Consider the following 23721-nt stretch of genomic DNA (forward strand, 5'->3'; position numbering starts at 1 on the left):
GAACCACATCAGGTTCATGAAAGTTAATCTGAAACCCGTCATTTTGCCAGGGGAGGATTTGAGTAAACGCGAAAGTGTAACGCCAGTGTGCACAAAGTTGAGAGCCTTGCAGTGAAGTGAACAGCAGCGTGTCCACTGTCAGAGGATTGCGTCATGCTAAATAAAAACTGATGAGGTGTAAAAATATACCACCGACGGCAAAATTTACACAAGCTCAGTACACTGAGGTTTGCACAATCTTTTTTTTTTATATACACAGTATCCATAGGGCACATCACAGTTACAACTATAGAAGTGACATGAATAAAAACAATTATGCATACTGACAGTGCATGAAGCGCTTTATATGCAATAAATTATCAGGGAAGGCAATAAGGAAAAAAATACAACCCACTCTTTACAGAAACCAATTACAGTATCAGATAGCAAGATTTTTGGCACTTAAGTGAGAACAGTAAAGAAAGCAATAAAAGATCTTCTCTGCATCGGTAGCCCTTGCATTAGACTATACATATATTCAAAATGTATACAATGATGTCAGTATATTTCTATGTTTGGAACAATCCCTTATAAATATGCTCACAGATCATGTTGAGGAAATAATAGCACTCTGTACATAGTTTGTTGAAGGGCTTCAATGGCTACTCATAGAATTTCCTTATCTGTTAAGTGCTCCTGGGAACGGTGGATGAGTCACAATTTCCTGGTACTTTAGGTCAAAGTGTTTTTAACACAAAGGTACCTCAGCCATCAAAGAAGTGCAAGTTAATAAATCACACCAATGCACATATTCCAAGTAAAAAAAAGCTGATTTACAGTTCAGGTTGTTTTTTTTCTTCATATATATACAAAAGGCACAATGGTATGATCATCCACAATGATAAAACTACACCACATATGTTGATAAAGGTAAAGTCCATAAGTTGATAATCTCATTTTAACAATCTCTTTTTACTCCTGCGTGTATAAAATGAATTTAAATCCATCAGGCATGGATGGATTAAATACATAGATAAACACATACAAGACAAGCAACTGGTTTGTTACGGTAAATGGATTTAACTTGTAAAACACTATTCAATTGAATTCATTCACACACCAATGGAGGCTGCTGCCATGCAAGGCACTCAATCCATCCATTGGGAGCGTGTTGGGATTCAGTGTCTTGTTCAAGGACACTTCAACATGTGGACAGGGGGGGAGAAGAGGAATAGAACCTGCAACCAACTGAGCCATCATCCATCCTGCTGTAGGCAGATTCTCATGACCTTCAGAGGTAAACAATGTTCTCCTCGCCTCCATCCTCCCTGTTCTGTCCTTCCAGAGAGAGGTAGGCCTGCGGGGGGAGGAGGGGGGTAAGAGAGGGAGACGTTGAGTAGTCTCCTTCATAAAGTTCGTGACCCGTGACCTCTGACCTCCAGGGACCGGGAGATTGTCTCTGCAGCGCCGGGCTGAAGTCTGCTGGAAAAAACGAGACCAGAAGAGTGTCAAAGGGAAGATCGGATTAAAGTTTCGGGGGAACTGGAGGATGGACCTTATAGAACCTTATAGTTCTTACTATTATTGGTCTTCTGTGGCTCTGTGGGGACTTTGCTGCTGAACGTGTGGCTGAAGTCACTCAGGGGCTGTGAGCAGCCATGGTTGTTGGTGTAATTTGGGTATGTTACAGCATCCAGAGGCTGTTTGCTGTGCGCCTGGCTCAGGAGGGTGTTGAGGCTATTGTAGAGGCTGGCACTAAGGCCACCAAGGTCAGTGCTGTAGGTGGAGCCATGCAGGGCACCATCGTGGTTTTTTCTTGGCACAGAGAGCAGGTGCTGGTTCTGGTTGTTGCCGGCGGGTTGGTGAAGGTGGTTCTGATGGAGGGAGGCGAGCAGGGCCGCCTCATTCTCGTACACTGAGCAGTTACCGTCCAGGCTGCCTGAGCGGCTGTGGGTAGACACCTGGAACTTTGAAAAGAAGGCCATGATTTATTTTAGCAGCATTTTGATTTCTCCATCTGACTCCCTCTTTGTGATACTGCCACTTTGACTAAACCTCCCCCGTCTTCACTTACCTTGTATCCATCCATCGGTATGGTGACAGGCAGGCTGCTCTGGCGGCTGTGCCTCCAGCTCTGCAGCAGCCTCTGTTGGGCTTCGATCTTTTCCTTCTCTCTCTCCACACTCCTCTGGCCTTCCCTCAGCCTGTCCAGGTTCTGCTGATACTCCAGCAGCTGGGCCTCCAGCTCTTCACGCTGGCAGCGCAGCCGCTCGGCCTCCAGGAGGCACTGCTGCTCTCGCTGCTCCAGCACACTCTCCTGTTCACTCTGTGCACATACAGAACTCACGCTGATCAGAAAACCAAACTCACTCTGACTTTGTGTGCTCAAAACACACTGGCCTCCATTTATGTTTATATAAAAAGCTGAAGGATTGCAAATTGCAAGATGTCTGACAATTTCAGTCTACACATTCATGGTATTTCTCAGACTTGGGGAATTATATGGGATATGCAATCGGACTTGCTCAAAGCTCTAAAAGACATTTTATGCCTTATTTTAAAGCTTCCTCAATTCACTACAAATAAAACCTTCAAAAAAGACATGAAGAACATCTTCAAAAACTTAAAGCCAGTGAAGTTCTCTTTGTGATACTTCGGTATGTCACGATGAAAGTATGGGATGATACAACAGTCACAATGTGGAAACAGAAAGGGACGATAGAGATTTATTTTATCGTCACACATGAACAAACTAACAGAGTGTCGGCATGAGGCTCACCTGTTGTCTCTCTCGGGCCACACACTCTTTGTCCCACCGCTGCTGCTGTTGTTTCAGCTTCACGTGGAGTTTCTGCACCTCATCCACTTCTTCCCTTTTCCTCTCAATCCCCCTTTTTTCAGTTTCTTCCTTCTTCTTTTCAGCACTCCTCTGCTTCTCTGGCTCCTGCATAACAAGTAAATCCCCCAAAACGTTGTGTTATTATTCCAAAGATGTACATCTGAATTATAGTTATACTTCCTCAAAATACTAGTTCAGTGACTGTGATCTAAGCAATACACGTATATTTTGATATGAAAACATGATGGCTGATACCAGGCTGCTTTGCAAGGAGGGCAGGGTTCGGAGCTGGGGCTTTTCTCCGTCTTGGAGAAGGAGTTTTTGGACTTCATAGCAGCTGTCCTGAAGTGTCACTGCTGCCTGCAAACAGGAAGAATCATTCAGATCACTTATTGTATCATAAGCATGATTATAATATTTATTGGGATTTTCCTTTTTTTTTTTTTCTCTTTCAAATTTACCTCAACAACACCAAAGGTTTCACATTTGTTAGATTTGGATAAATCCCAACAATTTGAAGCAGGGCCTTGAAAGGTGGAGGGATGATGAGCCGGGGGTGGAGGTCTATTGATAATTTGAATAACTTCTTGTTCTGATTAAAGGTTTGCAATTTGAATACCCTTATAAATATAGGATGCTTCTCCTGATAGACTTGTGGTTTAATTAATTTGATTCCACTATCAGCACAGTCACAAATCAAAATGTGTGTTTAAATACAATAAACCATAGCTTCACCACCGACAATTGTTTCTTTCTATCAGGGTTTTTCCCCCCGAAATTAATGGGAAACATCTTGCTGGGTAACTTCTTGACAGACTTGTCCAGGACTCCCCGAAGCTCTCTGGCACCCCCTAGAGGGGCCTGCTTCACAGTTCTTCAAGGTAACAAAACATATAACTAAAACAATTAGTGGTAAGTACTGGTTATTGCAGATATTTGTAAAAAATAAATAAATAAATAAATACATAAATAAATGTTTCTTGATTCTTGTGACTTCCCTGACGTATAATCTGAATAAAGTGCTTGACTGATTTTTTTTCTGTTTGTGTGTATTTGTGTAATCTGAAGGCCATTCTTGATTAAAATCAGATTGAATAAACTATAGTAATTAATCTAAATGTTATTACGCCATGATTTGTTTATATTTTGTACATAATCGTGCCAAAATCAGCTAACATGCAATCTCGCCACTATTTAAGATCTTTCAGTCACGGTATTAACTTGCTATTCTAGCCGAGACATTCTCACCTGCAGACTGTAGAGCAGCTGGGTGAGGCTGTGGACGCTCTCTACCACCTGTGGAACAATCAGTTATAGCAGTCGAACTGGAACATGGACATTAACGTTAACAAATGTTGCACATGGGGAATTAAAGTGGTTGAACCTTCAACAGAGTGCCTTTGGTGTCTCCTTTTCTCAGCTCGACCGCGGAGCTCCACAGCGCACTGTCCAATCCTGTTAACTCGCTGTCAGACCCCAGAGAGGTGGAGCTCATACTGAGCGTGCTCAGGTAATCCGCTGGTATGTCGGAAGCAGGGGGGGAGGGGGGGGGAATTTATTAGTGAACTTAGTTTGTATGTGGGCTGCAAAGTAAACTTACAGCCAGAGAGGCGTAGAGTTTATCTGAGACTCACGTTCGGAGGGAGACTCCTGAATGCTGCTGCCATGGCTGTTGTAGCTGAAGCACTCTGGTCCTCGCACAGGAGAGTTCTGACTTTGTGCATTGACGCCGTCACGAGTCTGAAGAATGGTGATTAAGTTCTCAGCTGCAAATACAACAAACACTGATCAAAACACTATGCTTACAATAACAATAACAAACAGAAAAACCATTGCAATTAATTCAAAATCAAATTGTGTTCTACAATATGATATGCTCAATCTCTGCTTTGACATTACTCTAACGGTTTAAAATTAGGGTTAGTTCACCGGTATCAGTATTTGAAATTAATTGACATTGTAATGTCTGCACTTCATTTTCTTGGCGATATTGTGCGCCTGACAGATGTGCTCAAGATATCATGATTGGATCCACTTCAATGTAAACAACTGTAGATCCTTGGTGTCCATGATGACCCTTGAAGAGATTATATAAACAATGTTGTGACCCCCTTCGATTTTACCAGTATTTCTTGCATTTCTTAGTAGCATATACATTTCTTTAATTCTTTCTTCCCACTTGGGGATTGTAGGGATTCTGTGGTTATTGTTTTTTTGTTTGTTTTTTTACTTGTTCGTCATCACAGAAATCTATATTTTTTTCCAGTCAATTTCCATATTTTCCTTATATACATAAAGTGTAAGTCATGATTATCTGCGGTCAATTACAACATCCGGCCACATAATTCCTCCGTCACCTTCTCTGAGTGCTGCTGTGAGTAAAGAGGAGGCCTGTCGAGGGGTTTCACAATCTGTGTACTGTCCTGGCTGTACCAGCAGATGACGGTGTGGTACAGTTTCTGGCGAGTGTAGCGTTAGTTCAGTGAGCTCTGCATAAAGCTGCAGCTTCTCCTCCAGGCTGTTACAGATCCGCTGGTCCTGACCCAACAGTGTCTCTGCACAAAACAAGCAGCAACATTCAAATTTTTAGTTGTTTATCATTACAGAATGATTGAGTTTTTCGCTAAATAATTACATGAAATCAGCATTTTTAAGGACATTAAAAAAAAAAAAAAAAAAAAAAAGCAGTTCTCGCCACCAGGGTCATGTTAGGTTCTTTCTTACCTTGGAACTTTGTCATTTTCTGAACTTTCACTTCGGCTGCTTGCCTCGCTTCCTCTGTCTCAGCACTTCGTTCCTCCTCATCCTCTTCCTCTGGACAACTGCCATATCGACCAGTAGGTTAGATAATGACCGACACAGCAGTGACACACATTAAACAGGCACAGACAGACCCCTAGTCCCGAAGCATGACAGACACTGTGGTCTTAGCCTGACCCACATGTGCTCGGACATGAAGTACCTCTCCACAGCCTGTCGGATGTGCCTCATCCACGTGTTCCTCTCCTCTCTGGTGGTGGTGTGAACTTCATACATCTCGGGCCCCACCGAGGAGGCGGAGATGAGAAACATTCCTCTCTCCTCATTTGCTACTTCCCGAACAATGAGCTTCTGGAGAGGAATTACGGGAGGCTTCTGGTCCTGAAGGAGGCAGCCAGTAAACATGGGTTAAGGAATGGAGAAAGACAAAAGTAACATGTGTGTGCTTTCAAAACATTGTTTTGGGCTAACGCTCACCACGGCAGCAAAGACGAAACGCTGGTCTTTCTCTTGAAGGAAAACCAGAACATCCGTGAGCAGAAGAGCCAAAGTATCTGAGAAGTAAATACACATGGAATTTGGTTTGTCGGGAAACAGAAAATAAAACCATTGAGAGATGGTCACATGGATCATATGCACACCTTTCAGACGTCCTGTTGCAGTCTTCCAGTAAACCAGTCCTTTATACTGCAGATCTCTGTGTTTGCTGTGCATGTCCTGTTTCCGAAACACTTTTCCATTCTTTAACTTGGCAAAGCTCTTGTTTTCCAGTCGAGCCAGCACTTCCTGCAGCTCCTGACACTTCTCATGCCTACTGACAGTCAGATCCACCGCGGCAATGATGTCTCGAATCTGAGCCAAAGCACTCGACAGGTCCAAGTGTTCCTGACTTCCTTCTGCAGGAACAGAGAGCAGGTTAGCGTCTGGCCAGAGAGGTCATTAAAATAGATCACAAAGTACTACACAGATTTATTTATGAGACTGACACACAGGGCACGTGGCACAGAAAACACATTACATAAACACCCACTATTAATTGCTTACAAGCGTAGTGCATTGTTTGTATTATACTAGTATGCAACAATAAAATGAATAGCCTTTGCTGAGTCCGTTGTGACATTGCTTTGAGATCATATGAAACAGGTTTGTATAGATTTGTCATTTTGATTTGGACACAGTACAACAGATTTACCTTGAGTGTACTGTAAAATCCTCTCAAGCAGCACAGGGTACTTGGTGATGCGCTGAGTGACCAGCAGGATGAATTCTGGGACCTCTCGCCGTTTCACAAGAGAGTTATTGCTCTGTTGCTGTGAACAAAATACAAAATTCAGCTTTCAAAAAAAATGTTTACACTGTTTTATAAGCTGATCCCAATTTACTATGGGTGAAGGCAGCGTACAGGCCAGTAGTCCAGCACAAAAGGACACATGACATAATACACCTATATTTACAAGTATGTGAAATTTAGAGTCAGCAGTTCATTTCAAATGCCTGTTGACTTCAGGATCAAACCAAAGAACCCAATAAAAACCTACACAGGGAGAACATTGAAGCCTCAGATGACAGCTGCTCAAATAATCTAAAAAAAAACAAAACAAAAAAAAGATTCTAAGAAAAGGAGCTTACTTTGACAAAGATTTGGAGCTTCTTGTTTTGTTGCTGCAGCTCCTTGAAAACATTCACAGCCTCCATGTGGTGACTGCAAAACTCACCGTACACCTGCTTCATCTTCTCAGCACTTTCATCTGAGAACTGAGAGCAAAAGGGGACGCCCCAAGATAAGACTGATTGCCAGCATGTCTCGACCTGCATTTGTGATTTACTGATCACCAACCTGTTGAAGCAGTATGTCTCCAATCTGATAGATGAGGTAATTTTGGAAGTTCTCAGTTTGGGTCGCAGCTTGCCGGCGATCGTTTAGCGCTCTGAACAGATTCCTGTGGAAGAGCAGCAGGGGGTCCAAGCACGGGAAAATCCGAGCCACACATTCACAATCGAGCTGCAGCTCCTCCAGCATGCCTCTCCTGAACACCTCCGACATGACGGTGAGGGTCTGGATGTGGTGCAGCTCAGTCTGCATCAGCTCTACAAGGTGGAGAAAGAGCCAAAGACGAGTGTCGCCATTGAAATACTCGATAGAAAAACACAATTGTTTCTACAGGAAGACAAACTTAATTAGTCAACAGTTTCACTCAGTTTCAGAATCATAGAAAGAAAATAAGCTTAGCATTGGACAATGTTCTCTAGCCTTTTAAAGAATTTAAGTCTAAGATCGGCCACGACAGAAATGCAAGGTAAGTCATGGGCAAAATGTAAAAATATGTCTGATGTGAGCAGGCAGTTTAATCTTGCAAAAGATTTGTGGACGCAGTCGACAAAACTCAAGCAGGTCGCTGCTTACTCCCTTGACCATGCCCATTCCTGCAGTAATACAGTTCACTTAATTCAGAAAGCTGAAGACGCTCGAAACGTCTAAAAAAAAGTGTTTTTGAACATGACGTGTGTTTTGACTGCACATGGGTGTGAATGTGAGGAAGAAGGCAGTTCTGAAGGCAAAATTCAAACCAAGTATTCCCACGTGGTGTTGGTGGAAAGTGACTTAATGTAGGCGACATTAAAACAGTGATGCTTAACCAGTTATGGTTTCCTGAAACATTTAGGTTGTCAAAACTGAATTGACACATTACAGAAGACCTCAGAAATGGAATTTTTCTTTATTTTGAGAGTCTGTGGTTAAAAATATGTCTGCGTGGGTGCGTCCATCACCGCTTGACTCTCTCTGCAATCTTTTCTAGAGAGAAGGGTGAGCTCACCGTAAATCACATCCTGTCGCTTGATGGTGTGTCTGTCGTGTTGCCTGCAAAACTCTGGACTGACAACAAGACTCCACGACTCCGCTTCAAGCCCCAACAGGTCAGCTGACAAGTCGCTGAGTAGAGGAGCATCAACGGTATCTGTAATAAGAAAAATAATGACCAACGTCATAATTGTGATGATAAAAAAAAATCATCTCAGGAGTGGAATAAATCCTGAATCCAGTCTTTTTTCCTCACCCTGTGTGGTGACTGGCAGGTCAGTGGAGGGTGGTGTCAGTGTGACCGGTGTCCCTTCGTCAGACATCGAGCTGTTCGCACAAGATGTGACGCCAGACTCAGCGTCCACCCCTGCTGCGTCACTCAGCCGCCTGTGGAGGAACAAAGAAGGCCAGAGGTAAACAGGACGATGATTTTTAGAAAGAAAAAAGTGCTTTTGCGTGTGGCCCCGTGCCTAGAAGCATTATGTTTTATTCATTTAGGTATTTTGAAACAGATTGTAGTTTTTGGAAGATGAAGTCATATTTGGCTGTTCTTTTTGTTCAGTATTCTAGATCCAGTTGTGCCTCAGAGTTCATGGATACAAAAGCTCACATGAGACCAGATGCATTAAATCAGTTCCGATATAACACCTTCTGGAAAATTGTCTCACCTAACATTTTATCAGTTACAACCACAGAATTTACATCTGTTGAGAAAACTCACAAAAAATACAACATCAGTCTAAAGATGAATATATATATATATATGTATATATATATATATATTCATATTCTCGTTTTGTAGCGACTGCTGTAATCAAAGTACAAAATGGAAGCGTTACCATGATGTCTGTCACACTGCTGCCCTACCTGGTGTCTATAGAGATGGTGAGGCTCTTGGTGAGAGTGGCCACAGTTTCTCTTTTCTCCCTGGTCATTGTTGGAAGTGAAGCGGACGATGATGAAGGGAAAATGGAGGCTGGATAGTTATCCTTCGTGCAGTCTGAAGGGAAAAACAGCGGGAAGAGGAATCAGCTGCACATTGAGGGTTTTTTATGTTCTGTAAATAAATACCTCGAGGTATTGTTTAGCTTCTACATGCCTTGTTTACATCCATGAAGTCACCGACTATAACTAGAGGAGGATGTCTGAAGCTTTAATCTTTCATTGTTGAACTGAGTATGTAGCCTATTAGTATTAACTACCGTACATACAAAGAATAGGGAAAAAAATTTGTTTGTAGATTATTGTTTGTTGTAACACTGCTTCTCTTCAATAAATATTATACCTTTGAAAGCCTGACGATTTCCTTTTTAAAATTATGTGGGCTGAAAAATGTACCAAATCCTGTCTGTCATTGACCAAGAGAATTGATGTGTTTTTAATGGCTACATAAAACATTTTACCGCTTTGATTCTTATTGTATGGCTACAGAGTTGTTGTTTTTTTTTTTTTAAATGTGCAATAACTAACTTACCTATTTCTCTTGTTAAAAGCTGTTGGGATCCACGGGAAGCTAAGGGAATGTGTCTAATGCTAAATAAATGCTTTTTTATATTTATATTTTGAAAGTTTCTATACATAGTCTAAAACTGTCAAAACTGTGATATGTAAAGGCAGTTAATTGAAGTATCAAAGCATCTTGAGAAAACACACACACACACACACACACACACACACACACACACACACACACACACACACACACACAGGAAGAACATGCAAAATCTACACAGAAAGGCCCTGTGAAAGACATGCAACCTTTTTGCACATGCACAAACATGCACATAACAACAATCTAGGCCAGATCTCCCACTGAGTCAGATTAAAATGTAACTTTTTCCCCCCTAACAGGATTAGAACTCGAGGGGAGGGAGAGGAGGTGGGGACCAATGCCTTACTTAATTCACTACTGCACAAACAAGGGAGGACAGGTGAAAGCTAAATGAATTAAAAACCAAGGGAGGACATTACTGGTGGTCACTCACTCTGTGGGAGAGACAAGGTCTTGCTTTTCATCAGCACTGCATTCCTCTCCTGCGGCTTCTGGGGCAAAAAAAGGAATAAAAAAGACAATTATATTAACATCAACAGCTGCATATCCTTGTGTTTACGCTGAAAATAAAGTTTTGATGTTGGCCTCTCTCTGTCTTGCACGCGCGCACACGTGCACACGCGCACGCGCACACGCACACACACGCACACGCACACACACACACACACACACACACACACACACACACACACACACACACACACACACACACACACACACAAAAGTACAGCGAGAGCAGCTGCCCTCAGATATTGTGGTTATGCATCACCGGTTTGTGATGTCCAACACATTCCCGGAGTTCCTTTGTCACCAAGTGTTGGAATTTACTCTTCCTGCGTTACAAACGTCCTTTCCACTTGCCTCCATAAATGACTGACTTATCTTATTTCTGGCATTTTGCCTTTATTGGACTGCAAAGCTCAGTATTACAGATGACACAGGGAGATTTAGGGAATGTCACACTTGGGCTAGACAACCAATAGATCAATGACAAGTTTTATATTTGTTGTAAAATTGAATCAATTAACTTCACTACATAAAGAATAAAAACAAAACAAAACAACACAATACTGAACAAAACTTGGAACTACATTTAACATGAAATTCTCATATTATTTTAAAGCTATTCTATATTTTGTACGTGCTAAAACTTCATAATGTGTCTAAGAACAAAGTATTGAGATTTGGTAATGCACTTCTGGTAGTTGAAGCAAAACAAACTTCACTGAAAAATGCAACCATTGTTTATGCAGTTGATTCTTTGTAAAAGTAAATATAAATCTAAATGTCTGACATGTTTCGTAATGAAATCTACTACATAATGAATTTCCTCACAAACACTCAAGCAGGAACAAGGAACAAAAACCTTTGTGAGTCAGATGGACGAGAAGTTATAATAATTTTGAGTTACAAATATTTGTTTTAGAAAAGTGCAGAGCCTCTATCACCTGTGTGTTTTCTGCACATGCACACATGCCCAGATCAGAAAATGTCCGTTTGGTACTTAAAGGGAGCCAGCAAGTTTTTTTCTTCCCATTAGCGCTGTGTAACAATGTCTCCATAAGTGTGTTACCACCTCTTTTATGATACAGAAGAACAAGCAAACAGGCTTGTTTATACAGTACAAACAGTGCTATCTATGACAAGTAATGAATCTGCATGTGTAAATATGAGTTTGATTTCAACTGACAGAGTAACGTGCAGGTTTTCACGGAAGACGTTGCCCCTCAGTGACTTTTCATTCACTAAACGTCGCAACAATAAAACCCTCAATGGAACTGATGTAATTAGTGATGCATGGGGTTCTCTGACGAGAGGACATTATATTTGTAGGTGATTTGGGACATCAAATACCAAAAGTACAAAGTAAAGTTGACCCAATGAAAAGGATGAGGCCGTGAGAGAGGTTGTAAAGGATATAATACTCAGAATCCCTTGAGATTATGATTCTTAATTGCTTGCTGTAAAGTATTTCTTTTATTTCTTTATAAACCTTTTCTAAAGCACTGTGAATTGCCTTGTGTCTGAATGATGAAATATTGATACATTCCCCTTGCCTTGCCTATTGTTTGTAATAAAAGATGAAACTTTTGTTCACACCAGTGGCTTGTAAACTGCAGAGCAGGCCTCGTTTGAGGTCAGCAGACAACTTCAGCTCTCTGGTGCAGCGGCAGAAATAATCTGGGGATCGGGGGGAGGGATGCCATTTCCCCACAGGATCCTTTTAGCGTTTGAGACGAAACCATGATAATTATTTTTATTGGAGAGTTAAAATACTAAAGATTTCATTAAAACTGATTTTGAGAAGTAATTTTGACTGTTGGTAATAGGCTTTAGTGTAAACCAAACAGTTTTATCAGATGGGGGAAAAAAAGATAAGTAAAGCGTTTAACTTGCCGGAGAAGACTTGCGGGGCTTTTTTTTTTCCTATGGACACCTGTTAGCAATAATATATTATAATGTGAAAAACATGACAAAGCCTAATATTCAACCACAACTACTTTGTGTGAAACAAAGTATGTGCTGTGTAAAAGACTAAGGCCTAGGGTGGCACTCTGTGTTCAAGCCCATGTTTCATCAACCCTCAGGTTTAATCATTTTGATGCATTTTTTTTTTGTTCTCCCTAAATTAGAGCTTAAATGAGATACAAAACAGTTACAGTTACCTTTCCACAAACAGCAACAGATTCTCTGCAGTTTTTATGGACATTCTGGAAACAGTCTGCAAACAAGGATGGACAAAATTCAACTTAATTTCACGCCAAACAATAAAAAGCAGAATAATCACATCTCTGGCTGCACTATTCTCATTACTGACTGCACTGCTCCTGACGAACAGGATCAACTTTAGGTCTTCCTTCAAAACAGAACATCAAGGCAGCACGTGCAACGAAACCTAAACACACCCTAAACAGTGCCGCCACTGCGGGATGTCAAAAAACAACAGCATTGACAGTGTAATACTTACTGGAGCACTGCAACAGCTCCTTCCCAGAAACAGACTTCTCACAGGCCACACAGAGTGCTGGGCCACATGGAGACACAGGAACAAACTGGTGTCCATTAGCAGCTCCTGACTTCTCCTTTCCATCCTTCGTCTCCTTCCCCTTGACCTGTGATGTCAGTCATAAATATTTCTAATTTACTCATTTAGCTTGACTTGCCTGTGGTTGATGCCACAATGCTGTATAAACCACTGGAGCAGAAATTACATGAATACGAGCCGCGGACACTGAGAGGGACTGAGCAGGCTATCTTTTTCTTAAACACACCTGTTAAAGTGAAGTTAGTTGAGATGAAGGGGCCTCTGCGTGAGCTTCTCTGTTTACTTTGTTAAGGTCCGCGGGGACGGCTGCTGTTATGGTGCTCTATCCTTAAGGGGGGGGGTGAGCATTACAGGGATCCTTCAGTGTAAGCGTGCGATAGCACAGTGTTTATTTTCTTATCAAATGTTGCAAGGAAGTAGAAGAGTGTGTGTTTGTTTTTTAATGGCTGGTGTGCATTTTGTGTGTGTTCATACATTTAAAAAAAAACGTACACGTGGTCATGAGATGAAGCGTATACTACGGAATGTGTTTTGGTTCCTCGTGCTGTGCGGAGGGGTGATCTACGTGTTATGTAAGAGAATATTTTCACTGTGTCCTGTTGCTAAGACCTGAAGAGAGAGAATTGTCTGCCTTGCCAAATAAAGGCACAGCGCTCAAACAATGGCCCCTCCAGTACAGGAATTCTGACCTGGCTTGTCTGGGGGGTGGTGGTAAACCTTTTACTGCACTAGTTTGGGAAGCCTTCCAACTTGGACTTTTTCTTTTATTAGAAAAGTTAACTGTGGAGATCTTCAATCGTGTCTGAGAAAACATGCAGGGGAAACCACTGCCAGCATGTTTTCCACTGGAGGAAAATCCACTGTGGCGTCTCACCTTGGTCTTGCTGCGAGTGCTTGACATCCTGCTTTTGAGGAAGCTGAAAGTTCGGCTCACTTTGTACTTCTCTGACTCGACCTTAGATGGGATTATGTATTTATCCCACTCCTCATCCTCGATCCTGTGCCAGAGAGAAAATATTAGTCAGAAACGGCTTTTATGACTTTGGCTGGTGTAAGACTGCAGTATCATAGCCAACATGCACACCCTTTAATGAATTTGTCTTTATTTTAGTTTTAGAAGAGGAGAAAGCATTGGATACCAGCTGCTCTGGTGTCATGCTGGAATGAAAGAATGTCCAGACAGACTTCCAGGACCCCTGGTCTACAGATTATTACTCTTAACAACATGCTTGGCATGCTTGTAAGTCTCTATGGTCTCTAGAGGATGCTATTTATAGTATGACCTTGGTAAAATGCAATTAATAATGTGTCAACTATTTACAGTAACTTATGCTATGACACACATTCTAGGTGAAAGGCAACAGACAGGCAGTACAAAGGAGAAACATGCAGAAACACATAAAGCCTCTGCAGCAACCTGAATAAAGAGTGTTAATTTAATGGACAGGTTCCTACATCACCAGATGCAGCTGCAAAGAATTCATGTGGTTAATAAATGAGAAGGGGAATGTTTTTTGTTTTTTTTTTAACGACAGGGTTAGAACGAGCTAAGCCACACATGCATGGCTGTGAGGCTGCTTTGATGAAAACATACTCTTTGAGGAACTCTGTGAGGGTGAGGTGTTGGAGTGATGCGCTGCTGTCCTCCTCTGCTGACTGGGCCCGCTTACGGAAACCCAAAACCCTGCACGGATATAAAACACCTCAGACCGGGTTGTTGTGTCTCTGCTCATACGGCAAGTCAAAATGTCAATGGCAATGTTTGCAGAACATTTGATTAAACGCTACAAACTATGTGTGTGAATAAGATGTGTAAGTTGCTACATACGGTTTTTAGTAGAACATAAAACATATGATTGCTTAAGGCACAGGCAATGTCACATATTGTTAAAGGATCAAAACTGACATCGCAAATTAACAAATAGTTGAGAGTCTGATCAGACTGATGTCAATATTGTGCATTAACATGATTTATTGTAGTTTTAATACAAAATAAAACGTGATATATTAACATTATTGCTCTATTGTTATTTCTTCTGTTAGCATAGCTATTAGAGGGGAAAAAAATGAATTAGCACATGATGGGGTTGTGAAGCAGTGAAATAAAATCAGCCATAAAATGAACATGGCTCGCGACATTTATGAAGCGGAATGAAGATGAGCAAAGTTGCGTTACATGTTAGAATTATGAGACGCACTGTTAACTAAGAACAATTGTTTAAGTGTATATGCAGGATGAATACTACCATATGTGCATGCTACAAATTCAGTAACATTGATGTGGTCCGGAAATTAGCAAGATGTTTTTGAGGTCTAACATCCAACAAAACCCTTAGTTTAGTTGTTACACTCAGGGTTATTTTGAGGTTTGCAATCAGAGACTGATTCTGGATCCATCCACGCAACAGGAAGTATGTCACATCCTGCTCACTCAGACCCTAACCACAGGCCTCGCACGAGAGAGACATAAACACATACATACACACACACACACACACACACACACACAAACATACGCATGGAGGCCCCATCAAAACCAATCTGACCACTGGTCAACAGCTATGGGTAAATATGGAGCAACGCCTCGGCAGGATCCTGCACAGATGGGTCGGGTCTTGACTAAGCCCATGGAATGACACACTGGTTTTACCTCTTTTCTCTGGCCGTCTCAGTCAGGCTGAACGCTCTCTGCTCTGAAACGTGGAGCAATGAGGACAAACAAGTGAGTAAGTCAAAAGTACATGCTAATCTAGAGATAATATTATGCATTCCAAGTAAATCAGCTGACAGATTTCAAAACCATCATCCCCAATTAGAATTGATTTGGAATACAGAGGTCTATGAAAAGGTCTCGCAAACAAAGCTACAGAGAAAAACCAATGCGGCAAGTTATGCTAAAAGAAAAAAAAAATCAAGACAGCAAAGGTGGAAAAGAAAAAATCAAAAACATGAATGAAATTGTACCCATGTACCCAAAAGTGAAAGATATTTTAGTTAGAAGCGAGCTTTTCAGATGATTTGGAGAAGTTGAGCAAGTTTTAAAGAGGAAAAGCCTGCTTTTAATTACTTGATCCCCATTAATTCTGACTGAGGCAATAGTTTGTGCGGAATGTAAACGTCACGCTCACCACCAGGAATAAAACTTTACCACAGATACAGAGCTGCACAATTTGGGCAACAAGGTCTTGCAAACATTCCACAATAGTGAATGCTATTTGTGGACATTTTATGAATAATTATTTCTTTTAAGTCATGTAGAAATATAACAAATCCTTTGAAGATAAGCCTTAAACTGTGCAGGTCTTGATCACCACCAGTTTGCCCAATAGCTTACCACAAGGAGTGATAATACCGAACTAAATGCCTTCAGCAACCAACCAGCAGTGTCTCACTTTAGCTTCTCTTGTACTTACTAACATGGTTGAGACGAGAGAGGGACTTAGAAAGGGATAAAGCCTGAAGTAGAGAACGACCGCTGCTGCTGAACGCGCCATCTACATGGAATAAAGCATGGCCTTAATGCCACACACCTTCAACCTACTCCCAAACACCACTGTGTGCGTTGCTGTTTCAAAGCAGCGCTGACGGTAAACACATGTGTACTTTATAGAGTTTCGGCTGATTTATGACACCTGTCTGGTGTGCACCCCCTCCCCCAGCCCCAGTAAAGACATGTGGCACATTTGTCCGTTCAGATGGTCCCTGGGAATGAAGAGGCTACAGAGCACAGAGGTTAAAGTTCACTCACCTTCTGCCAGATCAGTGATAGTTGCGTCTCGGTTTAGCAGCGGCCGTGACGGCTTGGCTTTAGGAGAGGAGTAGGAGTAGGAGCGCAGACGGACGTCAGGTTCTTCTGGGTTCTTGGCGGAACAGATCAGCAGAGCAGTAAGCAGAGGTTCACAAGTTCAGTCAACAGGAATATTGGAGGGTAACATGGCCAATGGAGCCACGAGCACTTGACCTTTTGTTCACGTTATCGAACTGTTGACAGTGCGGGCTTATCTGCTGATGACTGTCTGTGTGGCAAGCTGAGGCCATTATAATATCCTATTTTGCATTGCTAGGTGTATTTGCTTTTTGGTATTTCAATGTGAAAGTAATGTTTTCAGAACAAATCCTGCAGGCAATTTGCTAATTAAATGTGTGAGTGCAGTATAGACAGGAGGGCATTGTTTGAATGGAATGAAAACAGGGTTGAAAATAGACACAGGTGACTTTGTTTGCTGCAGTTGTACTATTATGCGAATAGTCTGAAATGAAAACAAAAAGAGAAACAACTAAAAGCTTTGTAAATTCCCTGCCTGAAGAGAAAAATAGTTGTACACACTGCTTTGATTTAGAGTTGAAGAAGAGATGCTGGTGAGCCAGGAGGCTAGATAATTCTGCACACATGGAGATGAGGGTATACCTTGGTGGACTTGTGCGTGCTGTCTGAGTTTGTGCGATTGAAATCGGGTGAAGCATCAAAAGAGTCCCTTTCTTCTCCGGAGCTGGAGAGGAATATGGAGTTCTGCTTCAGAGAGGCGCAGGGGTAGGAATGTCCCAGTATGTCCTCTTCTCCACTGTCACACTCCAGACTCGGGCTATTTGTTCACACACACAGACACACATATTTCCATTGGAAACAAACTGGTAGACTTGATTAATCAAAGTCAAAAATCTTGGCATCCCATGCACCCTCATGTTGAATAAAAGTCTAAAAAAAATACAATGTTTAGGCTTCTGTTGAGAAAATTACAAAACCACAGAGATATTATTCAGATTAGTTCCCACTTAAATCATGAAAATCACATCTGAGGATAATTATGTCTCTATCCTGTCAAAGGTTCAAGAAGATGGTGGATGACAACATAATGGATCATGATAGACCTAATTATTTAGATTAGATAATGGCAAATGGCCTCCATGGACAAATATGAACACCATGTAGCTTTTGATCAATTCTGTTGTTTCCTGCATGACTGAGGAAACTGGAAGGAATGTAGAACATGGAACACATAAACAGCTCAATTGTATTCAAGCTTCCTGTCACTTTCCGAACCTTCGCTGACTACAATCACTGAAAAGGCCAGAATTTTGCTGGGTTTCACAAGAGGTTACATCTAAGTACATTGGTATAGATTAGCAAAGGACAAATTGTACTTAAATAAGTAGGTCACAGCACACATGGCTTTATTTGTTTGTTATTTTACTGTGCAAATGTTTCATATTCAGCTGCAATGATTTTATTATATCAATAAGTACAAGAAGTTATACAACATACTTGTTTTTTGGGGGGTTTTTTTCTCACGAAAACATGTAAGACTCAACCGACTGTAGGGCTCTTACAATTAAGAAGAATCAAGCATAGCAGTGTCCTACCTCAGGCCCTGGCTCGCCTCCGTCAAGCTGAACCCTCTATGATTTAAAACCGGAGAGACTGGTGAGCACGTCTCCGCTTGACGCCTCTGCGCTCCTTCGAACAACCGTAAGGCAGAAGCCAGGGGAGAGGAAGGAAAATACGGGGAGGAGGCGAAGGTAGAGGGGGGAGAGATCCGAGGCGATGGCTCCCTGTCGTTCTCCGGGCTGGTGTCTTGGATTCCCCTCTGCTCGTTATGGGGTGAGGATGGGTGCCGGTTCTGGGGGCAGCTCCCCGAATACGGTGGAGTCATGGAGAAGGAATCCCAACAAGGGCTGCCAATATGGGACGTGGGGCTGACTTCTTCTTCCCCTGGAGATCTGTATTTAATGTCAGCTTCGTCCACCTGGAACACAAACGTCAAAAGGAAATGGAAAATAACCATTCATCTGATTAGTTGATGTAATCATGAGAAACAAAACAGGCACTTTAACTGGACTCACCTGGTCCACAAGCATGGCGTTGGCGTACACTTGGTCTTTGCCGTGTATCAACGCTGAGAGCCGGGCAGCCGCAGCCAGAGTTGGGGATGAGGCCTGGTTCTCCCTTATGGACTGAGTTTTCTCTACAGAGAGTGAAGAAGCAGCAGAGAGAGAGCGAGAGAGAGAGAGAGAGAGAGAGAGAGAGAGAGAGAGAGAGAGTAGAAAAGAGAGGGGGGGGGGGATTTTTCAATATTGCATTTGGTTTCCAGAGCAACACCAAATAACTCCTCACAAACACAGGAAGTGACATACACATCCTGGGCAAGTTGCATGTCATTGTTCAAGACCAGGAGTCTCTGGGTGAGGGAGCAGTGTGTGTGTACTGTGCATGTGTGTACTGTGCACGTGTGCACATGTGAATGCGTAAGTGTGTGTGCGTGTGTGTGTGTGTGTGTGTGTGTGTGTGTGTGTGTGTGTGTGTGTGTGTGTGTGTGTGTGTGTGTGTGTGTGTGTGTGTGTGTGTGTGTGTGTGCGAGTGTGTTAGGAGTGGCCCTTTGCAGACACACGTGAATGGCTGTGCATGGAGCTGTGAGTGGACTTCTGTGGGTATGTTTCTTTCCCACCCTGCCTTCGATACAGCAGTTCAGTGGAAATAACTCCCGGTGAGCACACAGTAGCATTGAGAGCAGCCCGTCGGACACAGTGGAGTCACTGTGAGCGGTCGCCTGGTTTTGCAGTTAAACAGGGGAAAACACTCCTGCTCTCAAAACACATGCAGCTCCCTCTGGGATGCTGCCCTGCATTAAGCACACCCCCTCCACAACAAATGTTCTTAGAAGGCATTTCAAGCTAGAAAATAAGCCTTGCATGCAAACAAAGGAGCCTAACATTACGAGTCACACCACACTTATTACTGTTATTTTCTTAATAACAGTTTGTCACGCACAAAGCAAAAACTATATAATAATTCTAAAATTATAATTAATGAAACCTTCAGTAAAATCAGTGAAATCGAAACAGTATCACTTCTACTTCATACATAATTGGGGAAGTTCCAACTGTGACACGAGATTCACATCAAGGTTAACAGCTGTTTACAGTGTATGAACTTTGAAACACATGAAAACTATTGTTTTCGGACTCTGGTTAGGTACCTGTGGTTTTAAACAGTGTCATTTGCTAAAATGGGAACATTAGTTGAATACAGTTACTAGTCATTCCTCTATGAAGTCGAATAATTACTTGTTTCTAATACACAAGTTCATTTTCAAAGTAACAGATTTATCTCTATAAGGAATGTCTTGATAGAGTGCATGGAGGTGAATTGTTGTGGCACATTCGCTGAGCTATCAGCACAGTGAGAATCAGAGAAACACATCCACAAATCACTCTTTACTTTTAATTTTGAGAAACTGACCATGTCCAAGAATTGAGCTTGTAAACATCTGAACATTTCTTGCAAAAACAAAAACAAAACATTCTTAGTATCTAAATCATGAGGAACATACCAGCCATCCATAAATCCATCAACTAATCCTTGAAACTCCAGCGAGCTCATGAATATGCAGAAATACACTGTAGATAAACTCAGTGGTTCAAACTTTATGAATGCATTTTGTGGAAATGCGGCTTTTTATGAGCTTGCCATTCACAGGGGGAAATATATTTTTCAGAACTTGTCTTAGCTCACTTTATATTATTGTGCTTTTTGGGACCGTTTCACCTTATGTTGGCCAAGCTGTGCCAGCAAGAGAAAAACACATCTTTGGCATCACTAGTTTGACCTCAAGCCCTTAAGCAGTCATCAAAACGAGACTCAACAGCTCTTTTTCTAAACAAATCCATAGTTTATCCATCGCTTCCAGGCTGCCAGCACCACAGAGCAGAAGAGACGTCCAGCATTTGCAACAGAAAATAAATCAGACCAACAATTGGCTCTGCTTCCTGTAGGCGGTAAGACCAATAAATCTGAGAGGCAACAGGGATTCAGACACTGATGAGGACACCAGATGATTCCCGTTACATCCACATCAAATATAAACGAATTAACTCAAGTCCAATGATGAAAGGACACAGAAAGACCACATCAATCATATATCTGAAAAGTTTTAAGTAGTCTTTCAAAGAGAAAATGACACAATGTTACAACTTCTGTTGATGGAAAACATCTGGATGCTCTTAGATTCAAATGAAAACAATATACCGTATATGAACCTGCATTTAAATCCCAAATACCTGCACAGAATCACGTTAGACCTTCGACCATGTATCACGGGATTAGTTGTAGTAAAACATCAAATCCACAGAAGGGGTCAGTTCCATGATGTGGGTTGATCTGCTGTTGGAGCGCAGGTATCATTTCATAGGCAGCCACTTCAGACCTTTGACAGACAGCTCTAATGGTTCAGGTTCTGGGCCAGGTCCAAAGCCACAGCTGGCCGCCATGGCTCAATCATTCACACGTCTCTGATCCATAAACGCCACTTCAGTGAACATTACTGTCGGGCAGTGTGATCTGTGTTTAACATTAGTTAACTGAGGGAATAGCAGAGAAGCAGGGAGTTCATATTACTAAGAAGTGAGAGCAGTACAAAATCCATCTTTCTGCCAGAGGAGCAGGCTTCATCACACAGGGAGCACTTTCCACAGGTTGCCACCTGAAACACAAGTTTCAAGAAATGCGGAGCAGTGTGTGTGTGTGTGTAGGGGGGCTATTTATACAGGACTTTTTTTGCTCTCTTAAGGTATATTTGGAGTGGTGTGATATTCATAGTGTGTCCCCGAGTGAGAGCCAACCCTATACAGTAGCAGTGCTTGGAGTCACTACAGAGGGAAAGAGAGACTGCAGAGACTCAGACAAAGACAGCAGTCAGTGCCAGGTTTCCAGACCAGGGTAGTTAAACACAGAAAGTGACCCTTCAACCCATGCACACCCCTCGGGGGGGTAGAGAGAGAGAGAGAGAGAGAGAGAGAGAGAGATTGAGGACAGCGATGGAGAAGAGAGGGGGGGAGGCAGGGCTATTACAAGGGCTCTTTCTCAAACTCTCCTCTCTCTTCAGAGACTGTAGAACATAACAGCAAGTTAAAGATAAAAACATGGTCATAATTATTAACTGTATAAACACCTCGGCCTGTTTATTATAAGGGTGAAGAGCTTACCGGCTCCCTTCTTTTATGATGTAAGCTGCTTTCTCAAAACCGTACTACACAACGGTCACTGCAAGAAATGATGTCGAAACTAAAATAACAAGCCATGGATACAAAAATAAAATCAGAGGGTGTTATTTTATACAAGGGGAATGCAATTATTCAGCTTTAGTGCTTGGGCCGTTTAAATCATTAAAGCAATTGTCCACCAAAATCCACAAACCCGCTCTGAGTTATGACACCTGTGGTAAAACATCCTGATCCAAGCATCACATTCCCATTGTGTTTACATTTTAAAGCGTCACTCTGCCACACAGATCCAGGCAGAGCTGAAACCAAAGTGAGCAACAATCAATTCTGAGAGTTGAGACATAAACTTGCGGTCGCACACACACACACCTGAAATCACATTTCACTTTGCAGGTGCATCGTTGCACTCAGGAGGCAATTTCTAAAAATGTCCATTCAAGGTTCATATGGGCAGCTCCAGACATGCATGGTGAGTATGTCTGAGCACCTCAGCAGAGGAGAGCAGATATTAAATACACCAATGTCAATCACAATTAAGGAGCAATAACATGGATCACCTTGCCAGGGGTTTATAATGAAAGATGAGGAGAAAACCACTGGAGTGGAGCCATGACACAGCCATGACAGTAATATAATCTTCCCTGGTGTCTCTCTTTCTGTTCTTCACCCTCTTCTCCCAACAAGCACACCAGCATTTGCAGACATCCAAGGAGCAGTTTAACCACCCTGGTTTATTTTTGCACTATTTTTAGCATCCTCTTCAGCTCTCCCACGACTCACAATGGAGCAAAAAATAGGTACGCCAGGTTTAAGTGTCAGTATTCATTTATACTTGGTACAGTTTCACATAAAACCACTGAATTTCCACTTCAGTCGCACACTCAATGCCACTATGAGCTGCATATCAAGTTTCCCTTTAGCATTACACACCAGCAGTCACGTGAGGGCATGGCTCCTCAGTGGGGGTTCACTCATGCACAGAGTAGTCTGGGCTGAAGATGTCAAAAGTCCCCCACCAAACCACTCAATCAGCCTTGGAGTGGACATCTGACATTCCCCAAGGTACTGTCACATATCAGGTTACATCACTGACAAACATGTAGTTATCTCACTGCTGCAGTGGAGGCCTGTGAGTAAGAGTGTGTAATGGGAAAAGTCTAATTTTAACTTTATTGTTCCACCAGTGAATGGTGAAACATGTCTGCCAAGAGGGCAGCTTTGCAGTTCAGTCTCACATTTGCCATCTCTAACACAGAGGAGCCATATGGTCGTTTGTTAAGCCAACGGTTTTCTCTTCTAAATTAGACCAAATGGATGTCGTGTCTGTCAAATGCTGCAGACTGCACGTGTGTCAAGCTCATTTTTAAAGGAATATCTGTCTTCAATATTTGTGGTAACTCACGCAACTGTGGGTGTTGACGTGAAAGAAACACAAAAAAGTTCTTTTTTTTCTTTTGCTACTTTACCTTTTTTCCCCGTCTTTCTCCGCATCCTCATCTTGGGAAACGAAGGCCAGGAGTAGTTGAAAGGAGAGTCTGAGTCAGAATCCATGATTCTTCGGTGTTCGAGAAAATCCCCCCAAACAGCTGAAGGTGTTTGATAAATGGGTGAACGGCGCCTCAGATTACATCCATTCCCACATGGCTGAACAGACTGCGGACTGGCAGCAGCACTTCTTCCAGAGACCCGCTGCAGACACTCTGACACTTCAGCAGTGAGCCAGCATGTTCCCCTCTGTCTCCCCAAAC

General features: G+C 42.2%; 1 protein-coding gene across 4 annotated transcripts; it reads right to left on the reverse strand.

Annotated features, from left to right (window-relative positions):
• Positions 1-323: 323 nt before the first annotated feature.
• LOC308132096 (rho guanine nucleotide exchange factor 28-like) lies at positions 324-23642 on the reverse strand. Of its 4 annotated transcripts, none has more exons than XM_080499058.1 (30): positions 23440-23642; positions 18818-18939; positions 18338-18720; positions 17385-17559; positions 16725-16836; positions 15627-15669; positions 14571-14660; positions 13851-13974; positions 12899-13043; positions 12597-12652; positions 10364-10418; positions 9246-9378; positions 8635-8765; positions 8395-8535; positions 7416-7666; positions 7208-7333; positions 6771-6888; positions 6220-6474; positions 6056-6132; positions 5781-5959; positions 5543-5640; positions 5176-5373; positions 4453-4584; positions 4203-4336; positions 4067-4114; positions 3074-3178; positions 2759-2923; positions 2054-2305; positions 1559-1946; positions 324-1461 (listed from the first exon to the last, which is right to left on the reverse strand). In XM_080499058.1, the coding sequence occupies exons 1-30, from the start codon at positions 23522-23524 to the stop codon at positions 1271-1273; spliced, it is 4512 nt and encodes a 1503-aa protein (XP_080355184.1). In that variant the 5' UTR covers positions 23525-23642; the 3' UTR covers positions 324-1270. The 4 variants fall into 4 exon arrangements, with proteins under 4 accessions (XP_080355184.1, XP_080355183.1, XP_080355182.1 ...); XM_080499057.1 differs by having other exon boundaries at positions 324-1458; positions 10364-10421; XM_080499056.1 differs by having other exon boundaries at positions 10364-10421; positions 23440-23641.
• Between the last annotated feature and the right edge of the window lie 79 nt (positions 23643-23721).

Source organism: Blennius ocellaris (genome assembly GCF_963422515.1).
Source record: "Blennius ocellaris genome assembly, chromosome: 7".
Taxonomy (NCBI): Eukaryota; Metazoa; Chordata; class Actinopteri; order Blenniiformes; family Blenniidae; genus Blennius; species Blennius ocellaris.